This window comes from Stegostoma tigrinum, chromosome 2 (genome assembly GCF_030684315.1).
Source record: "Stegostoma tigrinum isolate sSteTig4 chromosome 2, sSteTig4.hap1, whole genome shotgun sequence".
NCBI lineage: Eukaryota > Metazoa > Chordata > Chondrichthyes > Orectolobiformes > Stegostomatidae > Stegostoma > Stegostoma tigrinum.
Window position 1 is genome coordinate 14,603,967 of NC_081355.1, and position 14,391 is coordinate 14,618,357.

At 39.9% G+C, this 14,391-nt stretch overlaps 1 protein-coding gene across 1 annotated transcript in view; it reads left to right on the plus strand.

Annotated features, from left to right (window-relative positions):
- Positions 1-14,391, plus strand: part of gmds (GDP-mannose 4,6-dehydratase) — a 625,969-nt gene that overhangs the window by 108,798 nt on the left and 502,780 nt on the right. Inside the window, exons 2-4 of the mRNA XM_048547800.2 lie at positions 2,212-2,256; positions 11,466-11,553; positions 13,597-13,706. Of these exons, the coding sequence (XP_048403757.1) occupies positions 2,212-2,256; positions 11,466-11,553; positions 13,597-13,706 (243 nt within the window). The remainder of the gene's footprint in view (positions 1-2,211; positions 2,257-11,465; positions 11,554-13,596; positions 13,707-14,391) is intronic.

Sequence of the window (14,391 nt, forward strand, 5' to 3'; positions counted from 1 at the left end):
CTTGGACAGGAACACCCACACTCACTACAGCTGCAAAGTGAGCTTCCAGATTTTTATCCCGCAGTAAAGGAACAGTGATATAGCCAGAGTATTGGGGGTGCTCGGCTTGCAGGGAGACTGCAGGTGGGGGTGTTCCTGTTGACCTTTTGCCCTCTCTGTGAGCTTGGAGGTGCTGTCAAAGGAGACTTATGAGTTGCATCTTGTAGATGCATACACGGTAGTGACTGTGCGTTATTGATGGAGATAGTGAGTGTTTAAGTTGGTGAACAGGGTACCGACTAATTAGACTGCTCTTTTCTGGGTGGTAAATAAAAACCAAGTGCCTCAGAAGTTCACCAGGTTCGGCAGCATCAGTGGAGACTGAAACAGAGTCAATGTTTCTGGTCTGACACTCTTTTATTTCATAACATTTTATTTAATTTATTTTGGATGAAGTTGAACTTTGAGTATTGTTGGACCCAGGCCAGTGAAGGATAGATTACATTGCACTTCCGATTAATGTCTTGATTGTAGACAGACTTTGAGAAATCATGAAGTGAATTACTCACCTCAGCATTCACAGCCTCTGTCCTGTCCTTGGTAGCCACTGTTTATGTGGGTGATCAATGACAAACCCCCAGTATGTTTGATCATGTGGACATTTAGTCATGGCAATGCTGTTGAACATTGTTAGATGATATAGTTAGATCCTCTCTTGTTGAACATGGTAACTGTCTGGCACTGCGGCATGAGCGCGACATATGAGCCGTAGCCTGAGATTTTCCAGCTTCTGCATATTTCCATGAGTTGATTCAATATCTGAGAAGTTGCAGATGGGCCATGTGATGGGAAATCCTAGCAGATCTAGCCGCAATATCTGGTTTCAAGTAGGAGTGGAAGCGGGTGGATGCATTATTGCTGGCCTTCTGGGCCTATTTGAGGCAGATCTCTCACCCTAAATGCAACGCCCCCTTTCAATCTGTCACTGGAATTTGGTTTTCCAGCCCCAACAAGGCCGCCACCCTTGGATTTACCTGGGCTTCTTGGCACGGTGGGACTGTCAGTATTTCCAGCAGCGTCCACTCTTCCCAGTGGTGCTGCTGTGACTACAGAGCGTTCTCGTTATAATTGATGAAGTCAGTAACATCGTCCAACTTGACGAACAATGTGCCAAAATGCGAACCATTGATTCAAAAAATCACTGCCTGCACACCTCTGAAAGACAACATTTGCAGTTCCGTTGAATTGTGGCACATTATTTCCAGTATGCTGACCAATCTACACCCCAAAGTCATCAGGGTTCTCAAGCAATATTTCAAAGCTCCATGTTCCCTGTGTTTTACCAGTTAAAATAACATTGGAATCCTAATTGTGCTAAAGACCCGGTTGACTATATCGAGGTCTTCCTTGCCAGTGCGAGACTTTCGAAACCTGATGCTATGATTAGTAATGCTGATTGACGTCACTGTTTCTATCATTCTTCTTTTAAGGGTGGTTAGATGACACTTTTTGAGTTTGCATTGGAGCCAGGTGACTAAAGACGAATTCGAGTCAGCAAATGTCTTCAGGCTTAGACTTTGATGCTATTTATTGTACATTAATACCGAAAATTGTTATACGTGGTAATTGTAGACATGCCAGGTTCTGGTCTTACAGTCACATTATGGAAAGACAAATCTAATTTCATTGTGTGTTCATGTCATTCTGCTCTGTGATTCTTCCAAAAAGTCTTGTGATGGTATCATCTAGAGAGTTGCTTCTAGTCTGTTTCAACTCCAGCTACAATGTACCATTCATGCACAATGTGTCCAACTCTGTGACCTCATTGCAAGGCTGCTCCAGAGTCCTGAAGACCTGACCCAATGATTTTATTCTCTCTTCTGGATTTTTCCTATTGTTAGGTTTGGAATTAAAAACAAGGCTAGGAAGGTATTTTGTGTGTGTTCAATGGAATATGCATACTTTCCCTAAGGGACCAAAACTGTCCTATCAGAATGAAGAGAGCTTAGTTGATTTCTGGCAATATGGGCAGAGGGACATGAGTATTTCTGGATTCCACTCTAGTTTCCAACAGTTAAGGCGCTGTTTGGTCAATCAGCAGTGCAAGTAAACAACCCAACCTGGGTTAATTTTACTTTTTGGATTACTTCAACATTAAAAAAAATTAAACTGTAATGCACCATAATGTTGAATAGCATTCCAAATTTCTTACGTTTGTTTTCTTTTCTTCAGGATGGCTCGTATTTGGCAGAATTCCTCTTGCAAAAGGGCTATGAGGTGAGAGAATGCAGACTTAACCTTCTGGTTTTGACTGCTTTTATCTTGTTTCTTGTCTTGCTTTAACATGGAAACATAGAAGGTAGGAGCTCTGCCACTCAACATGATCACAGCTGATCCTGTATCTCAATGCCATACTTATGCTCTCTTCACACACCCCTCTATCTTTAGCTTCCATTTGACAGTTCTAGTTACCCTTCACATTCTAGTGAACAGTTCCAGTAAGCTTATGCACATATGTGCACTCATGGCTACTTTTAACAATCCCTAAAAGGACCTTAAATCTCTGAAAGGCACCTTAAGGATTACAGTTTATGTGTCCAAGACTTCAGCAGAGTGAGATGAAGGCCAAGTAGGAACACTGAATATGTTTTTGGAAATTTGGTTCAAAGTGGAAACATTTTGCAAAGAGGGTGGGGGGAAGAGGTGCTTTAAATAAGGTTAATGACAAAAGAAATCTCTGTAGTCAAAGTTGAGTAGGGAGAAGATTAAAGGTATGGTTTGAGAACTACTTGCAATGAGACCAGCGAAGTGACCTCTCAAACCACGGCATGATGTGAATGCAAGGAAAGAAACTGATTGAGTAGAATTGGTAAATATTTCTGTCTTTAAATGTAATGTTTTCAGTTTCTGTTTAGGTCTCTGGTATTTTCTTCTCTCTTTCTTTAAAAAATGAAACTCTTCCGCTATTGGGTTGATACTGATGATCTGTTTCACACGGATGATCCCTGGAATGGTAGGTTTAACATATGAACGGCTAAGGATCCTAGGATTGTATTCATTAGAGTTTAGAAGGTTGAGGGGCGATCTAATAGAAACTTACAAGATAACGTATGGCTTAGAAAGAGTGGACGCTGGGAAGTTGTTTCCGTTAGGCGGGGAGACTAGGACCCGTGGGCACAGCCTTAGAATCAGAGGGGGTAAATTTTAAAACGGAAATGAGGAGCCATTTCTTCAGCCAGAGAGTGGTGGGCCTCTGGAATTCACGGAGTGCAGTGGAGGCTGGGACGTTAAATGCCTTCAAGGCAGAGATTGATAAATTCTTGATCTCACAAGAAATCAAGGGCTAAAGGGAGAGTGCAGGGAAGTGGCATTGAAATGCCCATCAGCCATGATTTAAATGATGGAGTGGACTCGATGGGCCGAATGGCCTTACTTCCACTCCTATGTCGTATGGTCTTATGGTTTTTTCTTTTTAGTTTACTTGAGAAGGGATGTACTGGCACTGGAGGGGGTGCAGTGGATATTCACTAGGTTGATTCCAGATTTGAGAGGGTTGGTTTATGAAGAAAGACTGAGTAGATTTGGATTATATTCATTGGAATGTAGAAGAATGAGGGGGGAATCTTATAGAAACATATAAAATAATGAAGGGAATAGATAAGATAGAAGCAAGGATGATGTTTCACTGGCGTGTGAAACTAGAGCAAGAGGGCATAGCTTCAAAATTGGGGAGAGCAAATTTAGGACTGAATTTAGAAGAAACTTCTTCACCCAAAGGGTTGTGAATCTGTGGAATTCCCTGCCCATTGAAATAGTTGAGGCTTCCTCATTGAGTGTTTTTAAAGCTAAGATAGATGATGTTTTGAACAGTAAAGGAATTAAAGTTTATAGTGAGAGGGTGGGTAAGTGAAGCTGAGACCATGAAAAGATCAGCCGTGATCTTGCTGGATAGCAGAACGGGCTTGAAAAGCCAGATGGCCTAATCCTGCTCCTGATTCTTATGTTCTTATGTAGAAAGGTAGCATTACAGTTAACTGTAAGAAGTGTTGAATCTCTAATTAATTTATGAATTAAGCCAATACAACAGTGATGGCAAGATGGATGATGTGTTGCTGCTACAACTTGTGGAAGCTGCTGGATACCAATGTGATTCACATGGAACACATCTGTAGCAAGTGTTTGCAGCTTGAGGAGCTTTGGCTCTGAGTTGCAGACATTGCGCCCCTTCAGGGATTTTGTGGATTCTTGGCTCCACAAAGTGGTCAAACCGTTCTGACTAGGTATTTAAAGTTGGTCTGTGATCAGGGACAGGAGGGTTTGACTTAAAGTGAGGCAGGTATGAGGACCCAGGGGTTACAATTGAGCAGTTTGGGCCCCTGAGCTTGTCTGACAATTACTAGGTTCTTGCAAGCTGTGTTGACGAGCATGGGATCTGCAGGGAAGATGAACAAACTGACCACAGCTACTTGGCACATTGAGACATTCAAGTGGGGGAGGATATAGATGGTGTAGTGGCAGGGGAACAGTATAATTAAGAGATAGATACAGTTCTCTGCAGCAGTGAGTGGGAGTCCAAAGACTGGGTTGCTTGCCTGGTGCCAAGCTTAGAGATTTCCTCTGGTCTGGAAAAGAACTAGGCGAGGGAGAGGAGAGATCCAATAAACTGTTTGTCTGTGTTAGTTCCAATAACAATGGCAGGTCAAGAAAAGAGGTTCTGCTGGAAACTTTTGAACAGCTAAGAGCTAAATTAGAAAAGCAGAGCGATTGCTGATTTTACTGAGACACTGGGAAACTGGCATAGGATACATAAAATCAAAGTTAAATGCATGGCTCAAAGATTGGCATGGGCCACAGATACCTGCACTAAGATAGAACTGGTATCGATTCCACCCTTGGGCTACTGTCTGTGTGGAGTTTGCGCATTTTCTCCTGGGTTTCCTCTGGGTGCACCAGTTTCGTTGTGTAGTCCAAAGATGTGCAGTTTAAGTGGATTGGCCATGTTAAATTACCCATAATGTCAAGGAATATGCAGCCCAAGTGGATTAGCCATTGGAAACGCAGGGTTACAGGGATATGATAAGGGAGTGTGGATCTGAGTTGGCTTCTGCTCAGAGAGTTGATTGGCCAAATAGCCTGCTTTCACACTGTCGGGATTCCGTGATTCTAAGAGAGCTACTCCATGGGATGCGTTTCACTTGAGCCATGCTGGGTCTAGTGTCCTGGTGAAGTGAATGACTAGGGCTGTAAAGAGGACTTTAGGCCTAGGCCCGAAACGTCAGCTTTTGTGCTCCTAAAATGCTGCTTATCCCGCTGTGTTCATCCAGCTCCACACTTTGTTATCTTGAATTCTCCAGCATCTGCAGTTCCCATTATCTCTGAAAGAAAGGGAGGGTTTGGGAGTGAGGAGATGTAGGCCTCATAAAGCAGGAGAGAAGGCAGCTATTTGGACAATGATACCCAGAGTGAGGCTGGAAGGGACAGAGTATACAGACTAAGAAAAACAGCAACAAATAGAGACAAAGGGGGCAGAAGTGATTTAAAAAGTTGGAATTAGTGACTCTTTACTTGAATGCACATAGTATTCAGAACGAAATAAATGAATTAGCAGCATGCATACAGAATATAAGATAAAATCTTAAAGCCATTATGGAAACAAGGAGATCAAAGTTAAGAATTAAATTTTCAACGGTATGTGATTTTTTTTCCAAAAGAACAAGCAAGCAGGAAAAGGTGGCAAGGTAGCTTTGTTGGTATGGGATGGAATACATACAATAGCAAGAAATTATCTTAAATTGGAAGACGTACAATCTGTATGGGTGGAGGAAAGAAATAAGGGGAAGAAGACACTAAAAGGAGTAGTCTATAGGAGGAGTCTATAGTCTACATAGTTTAACAGTAGCTATATGGCAGGATAGAGAATAAATCAGAAGATAATGAGGGTATATAAAAAAGGAAGTGCCATTAATTGTGAGTGACTTTGATCATCTTGTAGATTGGGATAGTCAGATTGATTAAGGTGGCCATGAAGAAGAATGCATGGTGTATTTTGGAAAGTTTCCTAAAACAAGAAGTTGTTTGGACCCAATGAAGGATTAGGCTATTTTAGGTCCCGTGATGTTTAATGAACCAGGTTTAGTAAATGATCCCAGAGTAACAGACCCACTAAGAAACAGTGACTATAACATGGTAGAACTTAGCGTTAAGTTTAAGAAGGAGGAACTTGGGTCAAAACCAACTATACTGTGCTTAAATAATGGCAATTCTAAAGAAATGATGGCAGAGCTCGTTTGATTAGACTAGGAAAGGAGTTTAGCAGCAAAGACAATGAAATGTGAGGCTGGTTGAACGCAGCAGGCCCAGCAGCATCTCAGGAACACAAAAGCTGACGGTTCAGGCCTAGACCCTTTATCAGAGAGGGGGATGGGGTGAGGATTTTGGAATAAATAGGGAGAGAGGGGGAGGCGGACTGAAGATGGAGATAAAAGAAGATAGGTGGAGAGGAGAGTATAGGTGGCGAGGTAGGGAGGGGATAGGTCAGTCCAGGGAAGACAGACAGGTCAAGGAGGTGGGATGCGGTTAGTAGGTAGGAAATGGAGGTGCGGCGCTGGAGAATCCAAGATCTGCAGTTCCCATTATCACAGCAGCAAAGACAGTTGAGGAACAGTGGCAGATATCTTAAAAAAAAGTTCATGGCTCACCGCAAAGATATAAGCCAGAGAGGAAGAAAGATTCTTGGAAGAGGATAAACCAACCATGGTTAACCAGGAAAGTTAAGAATAATGTCAAACTGAAAGAAAAAACATACAATTTGGCAAAGGCTTATGGTAAACCAGAGGTTTGAAAAGGTTTAAAAACCAACAAAAGACAACGAAAAAAGAATAAAGAAGGTGAAAATAAACTTTGAAGATAAATTTGAAGTAATAGCAAGACAGAGAGCAAGAGTTTCTTTAAATATGCAGAAAGAAAGAGAGAAGCCAGAGTGAACATAGGCACCTGAGAAAACAAGAATGGCGAAATAATAAGGGGATACCAGGAAATGGCAGCAGTATTAAGTAAATAGTTTGCATCAGTCTTCACAGTGGAAGACAGTAACAACGTTCAAAGAAATTAAGTAATCAAGGGTTAAAGGGAGGAATTATAGAGTCATACAGCATGCAAAGAAATCCTTTGGCCGAACTAGTCCATGGCAATCGTGTTCCTAAACTAAAGTAATCATACTTGCCTGCATTTGGCCCACATCCCTCCAAATTTTTCCTATTCACGTATTCCTCTGAATGTCTTTTAAATGTTGTAACTGTGCGTGCATCTACCTCTTCCTCTGGCAGTTCATTCCAAACAGGAACCACTTTCTATGTAAAGAAAAGTTGACCCTCGTTTTTTTTTTGAGTTTTTCTCCTCTCACCTTAAAATATGTTCCCTAAGTTTTGAACTCCCCTATCCTTGCTATAAAAGTCCCTTGCTATTTATCCATTCCATTCCTGTCATGATTCTATAAACCTCTATAACGTCTCCCCTCAACGTCCTACGCTGTAGTGAAAAAAGTCCCAGCCTATGCAGTCTGCCTTTATAATGCATACCTTCTATTCCCAGCATTGTCCTGGTAAATCTTTCTTTCCTGAGCCCCCCCCAACTTAAGAAATACCATGATTATCACTTGAGAAAAGTTGCTAGGGAAACTAATGAGGTTAAGAATCAATAAATCCTGTGAACTGATGGGATGTATCCTAGGATATTAGAGAATGTAGCTACAGAGGTAGTGGATGCACTAGTAGTAATATTCCAAGAAACCTTAGATTCTAGAAAAGTCCTAGTATATTAGAAAACTGCCAATGTAACACCTTTTTTATGTATAAAGGAAAAGATACAAAAAACAGATAACTATAGACCAGTTAGTTCAGTGTATGTTTTTCAGAAAATGTTAGAATCTATAATCAAGGATGTAATAGCAGAACATTTAGAAGAACATAATATGGTCAAACAGGTAATTATTGGGTGCCAAAATTTAGACTGTATCAGTCCTTTAAAGAAAGTACACAGAAGATTTACTTGAATGGAACTAGGGATATAGGACTTCAGTAATGTGATGAGATTGGAGCAACATAGCGTTTTTCTTCTTGAAACAGGGAAGTTCGTTTATTTACAGTTCATGAAGAATTTTGATGATTTTTAAAGACGGGTTGTTTCCAATGGCAGAAGAGTTGGTTGCCAAATAATTGAAATTTAAGATACTTAATCAAGGAATCTGACATGGGATAACTTACTTTGTTTAAAAGAAATGTTTGTTGTGATCTAAAGTACATTGATAGTGGAAACAAATTTTATATTAGCATTTAAAAGAGAACAAAATAAGTATCTGAAGGGAAAGTAATACTCATTGGGCTGAATGACCTCTGACTGTGCTGTATCTTTCTATAATTCAAGTTTGTGGAGTGATGAGCTTGTACCATGCAGCTTTGTGGAAAAGAACATCAAACTATGAAAGTGCAGGTCTGAATTATGGAGAGGTAATGGTCTCATTGTGTTTATGCTAGAGGTAAGCTATTAATCCAGGGACCAATATTCTGGTGGAATTTGAATTTAACAAAAAATGATGACCATGAACCCATTGCCAATTATCAGGAAAAACCCATCTGGTTCACTAATGTATTTTATAGGAGGAAACTGCCTTCCATACTGGGCCTACAGTGAAGCCTGACCCACAACAATGTGATCATCCCTTAACTGGGATTAGGGATGGGTAGTAAATGCTGGCCTAGCCAGCAATACCATAATCCCTGAATGAATAAAAAACAATGTACTAGTTGTGCAGATTTTACTAACCCTATGGCATTTGTTCTCCATTCATTAAGTTAGGGTTATTTGTAACTCAACCGAAGCAAACCTACGACAACTGTTCACCTGAACAAAAGACCCACTTCTCGCAATGGACAGGACCACTGTTATCTACAAGATCCCCTGCAGAAACTGCGAGAAACACTATATCAGACAAACAAAGTAAACTAACAACAAGAGTACATGAACACCAGCTGGCCACAAAAAGACACGACCAATACTTACTCATCTCAATCCACATGGACAAGGAGAACCCCCACTTCGACTGGGACAACACCAAAATCCTTGCACAGGCTAGGCAGAGACAGACATGAGAATTCCTAGAAACCCTGATCTCCACGAAGCATGCTATTAAAACATGTTGAACTTGACCCCATATACATTCCATTACGAAGGAAACCCAGAAGTGAGGCAATCCGTCTCAATGGACCCCAGAGTTTAAAAACCGGGCGGGAAAACACACTGATGCCTCACCAGAGGCTGCACTGAGGATGTTACCCTGCATGGTAATGAAACATCTGTGCAACAAGAAAACAGCTTGGCGAGCCAACCAACCTCAACACCCACAACCCGAGCTACAAATCTACTCCAAAACTTTAGAGTCAACTGAATCAACTTTATTTACTGGCCTTTGTTCAAATTTCCTTGATCCCCATGTCTGAAAAATAAAACCACCTGAGTCTTGAGTGTCCCATTTGTCTTAACAGTCAATGTTATCATATTTTCTGGAAGGAATTTCAGAAAGCTTTTGACACCATTTCACGTAAGAAAGTGCACGTGCACAAAACTGGAAGACATCATTTCTCTTATGTAAGACATTGATTATGGAGTAGGGTACATGCAGTGCTGGTAAAGGGAGGTGGGGAGATGGGGGATTAAAGCAAGATGTGGGGCCCTGGGCCAAGATGCCTAATATTCATGCACAGCAGTGAGCCTAAAGTCTCAAGAAGTTGAGGTGAGTCTTCTGACCTGCCAGCCTCTGTTGCTATCTCCTTGCTTTGGGAGGCTGTGAGCTTGAGTACAGAGACGCCCTGCTACCCTCTGATGAAAAGAGTATGGGCAGGTGTCAGGCAGGAGACAGGAGCATGACACCCAATTCCCTGTAGGTAAACATCCAATTCTAAGGTAGGAGATGTAGTGAATCATGTAGCTATATGCGGAACATTGCAGGAAAAATATGGGCAGCTAAAATGATTAGACAGTAATTAGACAGATGCATTTCAGCATTGGAAAGCGTGGATTAAAGAGATTTGAGGAATGAAGGAACAGGAGGATTTTAAGATCTAAGTACAGAAATCACTGAAAGCTAATGGACTGTTTCAAAAATTAATTAAGAAGGCTGTTCCTTTTTCTTTTGAAGTTGATGTTTTCTTCATCTCCCTTTTTGCATTTCTCTCAAATTACTGGATTGCCAACTTCCTTTGCATTTGTTTGAGTCATTTACTTCCCACAATGTTTTATCTCAAATGGCTCTTTTACACTGTGAATAGAATGTTTGCTTTTGAGAGGTTTGCATTTGTCTAATTTTGCATTAAAAACTTCTTTGAAAGTTCCCACTGTTATAGTGCAAACTTATCCATTGAAACTCAGCTCATTCTAAGGTTTTTATGACCCCTTGCTTCTGTCAGTCTTATTTAAGCTTAACACAAGGATCATATGCAAATCCAGAAGTTTCTAAAATCTGGTGTGATGCAACGATGTTTGGCCCCTGTTTTGAAAGATCCTTCCATAATGTTAAATTATGCAATATTTATTTTCCTACCTTACATCTTGGTTCTAATCTTTTTAAGGCATAACTCTGTCTGAACCTAATACTTCACCAGTGTCCCATAAAATCGAGCTCCTCATTTTTACTCCATTTTCTTCATCTGCTTCCCCCATGCCAGCCTGAAGCTTGGCTAATAGCCCTGAGAATCATGCCTGTGGATGACCACAAGGAATATGTAGAGATTGATTTGGACAATACACATGAGATTGTGTGTCAAATTGGGCCAGTCTTCTTTAGGCTAAGATATGTGAGGATGTAATCCTGTCAGAAGTTGTGCACACTAGATACCACCAACAACAATAACAGCTCGCATTTAGAAACCACCCATAATGCTGTACAATATCCTAAGGTGCTGATAACAACCCTGTACAACTACATTTGACACAAGAGAGAGATTAGGACTGGTGAGCAAAAGTTTTTGTTAAAAGGATAGATGTTAGGGAAGAACTTACAAGAGAGAAATATGCAGGCAGCAAAGTTTAGGATGAGAATGCCAGAAAAAATAAGTTATGATTTCTCAGTAGTTTGATTTGGAGACTTTTAAGCATGATTGGCATTCTGAAAGTGTCTAACACCTAGTTAAGCAAATAAGTTCTATAGTGTCCCATGTAACAACACAACATATAATACCTGAATACTGAAAACCATTTTTTATGAGGATGCAAGCACTTAGTTTTTGTAACTGTTATTTTTCTTTTGCAAGATCAATGAGTTATTTTATGAACTGTTTGTTTTAAGAGCACTCTGGTATTTATTGGTCTCGTAGAAGTAGTTCTGTTCCTCCTGCACATTTTGTCTTTTGAACTCTTAAGTTAATTTATGTCTGGAAATTATATTTAATGAATGAGAGCTAAAATTGCGTTTCTTTTTGTATGACTCTTCTTAGGTGCATGGCATTATACGACGATCTAGTTCTTTCAACACTGGGCGTATAGAGCATTTGTACAAGAATCCTCGCACACACATAGAAGGGAGTAAGTTCACACGTACATTGTTTGTTTGACAATTTAAATAGAATTAACAACTTACTTCCTTTTACGTCTTCAACTGTCTGTATGGCCACCCTAAGGATAAGTTTTTTTTTGTTAATTGATGGCGGGATGCTATCAAAGCACATTTTGATTTTCTTTTCGTGTTTCATCTGTACACAGATTTGACACCTTATTCCATCAACAGTTGTAAAAAAAGTAATTTCATGCAATTGATTAGGGCTATTATAAATTTTAACACCTTTTTTATACAATTGTAGTTATGTATAATATAAGCATGTACAAGTGCAGATTTAAATTGGTACAGATACCTTTCAATGCAGTACAATTTTTCACTTAATTGTCAAGAATTTCCCACAATATTTTGTTGAGCTCTTTCATATTCTTGAATTTCAAGCCATAAAGCTTGTTCAGTTAACTTACCCTGATGAAATCTTATTGAATGCTTTATTTTTTTATAAAAATATTGAGAAATTGTTATAGAGGAATTCTTGTGGCACTGGGAGTCTTGCCTGCTGGCTGTAGAGACTTCTGCCTTTTCTGGGAGGATCTGCTGACCCACTGGCAGTGGCGAGTTCTTCCACTGGAATCGAGTTCCTGGGTTGGGTGGATGTCCCTTAGAGAGAGGCTGGTCAATCTGAACCTGGCAGCTTTTCTTCTTAGCAGTGCCATTGGAGAGGCTATGGCTGCTGCAGGAGAATTAGGTACTGGAGTCCCAAGATTATGAAATGACCCAGCCCATAGGTAAGTAATGTTGACGGTAGCATTTCTGGTTTGGACTCCTGGCACAGGCAAGGTAGGGGAGTTAGAGGTAAGGAACTAGCAATTGCTTCCTCCTCTTCCAAAATCCATTGCCTTGATCAAGCAATGTGCATTTGTTTTAGTGAACCTGACCCCCTCACCCCAGCTTACCTGGGGGTTGGGACATGGTGCTAAGCTTGCTTTGATTTCAGTTGCCAAAGGCCTGCATGCAGCAAGAGTGGTGAGGTTTGTCTGGGGTCACTAATTGGCCACTTTATTGACAGTGGGTTGGAAAGGTTGATCATGGAACTGATGGAAAGTGGGAGGGTGGGTTCAGGCATGTTGCCATCCCATTTAAATATATGCACCACCCAATTTCAAACTTGCCATTAGTGACAGCAGAAGATTCCACCCTATATTAAGAATGTGGTTGAAAATTTAACATTGCAGAAAATTGCATTTTAATTTGATGATCGGCAACATATTTACAATGGGCTGAGTGTTTCAAATTGTGGTGGCATCATGAGCTGCTGTTGTACAGCCACTGTGCTGGTATCCAATGAAGTTATTCAGTTGTGTGTGTGGTTCATCTTTGGGCAATAGACAACATTTTAGGGCACGATACAATACTTGTATGGAAGAAAGTGAAAATATGGGCCTTTGGAACAATGGAAGGGTGAAAAGAGAAAATATTGTAAATTATAAACCAAAGTGGAGAAATTAATCAGACTGTGAACTTTGCTCTGGTACTGTCTTTTTGCCCTCCATCATTCTGACTAAGATGTCTGATCACTGACTATTTACTGTTGTTAAGCTGAGGCATTAAGTTGTCTATGATCTTAATTTGCCTAGTTTCTTCATAGAAGTGCAAGTATGTGTAAATAAATTTAAATGTTTGTTTCTCTATCCATGATTCCTATTGGTTGGTAATGACTTCCAAGATCCAAAGAATGCCTACCTATCAACCTTGTATTTTCTTTACATGCTTTATCATCATTTAAAAAAAAAACTACACTAACATTAAAGAGACAATGTTATTGTCTTCTCAACCGCTAAACTGATTGGATATTCTGTGGCATTTGATCTCCCTGTAGAAAATTAACACAGTTTTGCTTTTTTTATGATTTTGTTAACATGGAGTAATTCAAAATCAAATGTCTTTTTCATAGCCTGACCAAATTTTAGTTTAACTTCAAGGACAACGGTTTGGAGAATGTTCATTGTCTTTTCTTGGTGATTTGATAAATTCTAGACAATGCCAATACTAACTTGAGTTTCAATTTACAGACATGAGGCTGCACTATGGGGACCTCACTGATAGCACATGTCTAGTTAAGATCATTAATGAAGTGAAACCCACTGAAATCTATAACCTGGGTGCACAGAGCCATGTTAAAGTAAGTGATTTTGAGGAAAATATCGTCTTTACCGTTTGTTTTGTTTTCTAGGAAGTATACATACATGATCTTGCATATAAAACTTCACATTAAGCGATCTGTGGTGTTTAGAAAATTAGGGAGCTCTTTGAGCAGATGCACAAGCAAAACTGATATTGAAAAAGCGACATAAAAGTAGAAAATTTTAAAAATACAGAGAGACAGTGTATCGTTCAGCTCAATGAACGTTTGTCAAAACTCCTGATGAGAAGTTAGTGAATCTAAAAAATTAAGGGAAAAATCTGTGGATGCTGGAAATATGAAACAAACACAGAACATTGAAGAAACTTAGCAGATCTGGAAGCATTTGTAGAGAGAAACATTTTGTGTCAGGTATAAATTCTTCAGAACCATACTCAAAACATTAACTCTATTTTTCTCTCTCCACAGATGCTGCTGGACCTGCTGAGTTTCTCCAGTAGTGTGTGTCTAAAACTGAAAAGTTCATTTTGTTTCTGTTCCACAGATACTGCCTGATGTATTGAGTATTTCCAGCTTTTTATTTTTATGTCTAATTGTGTTGATGGACACTGGTAAAATTAGCTGTTGCAAAAAACTGCAAAAGGAAGCGTAGCACAATGTAAATACTGATGAAGGAGGAAGAAGTTTTTTTTCTAATTTTTCTTCCTTTTTTTTGTAAGCTGTT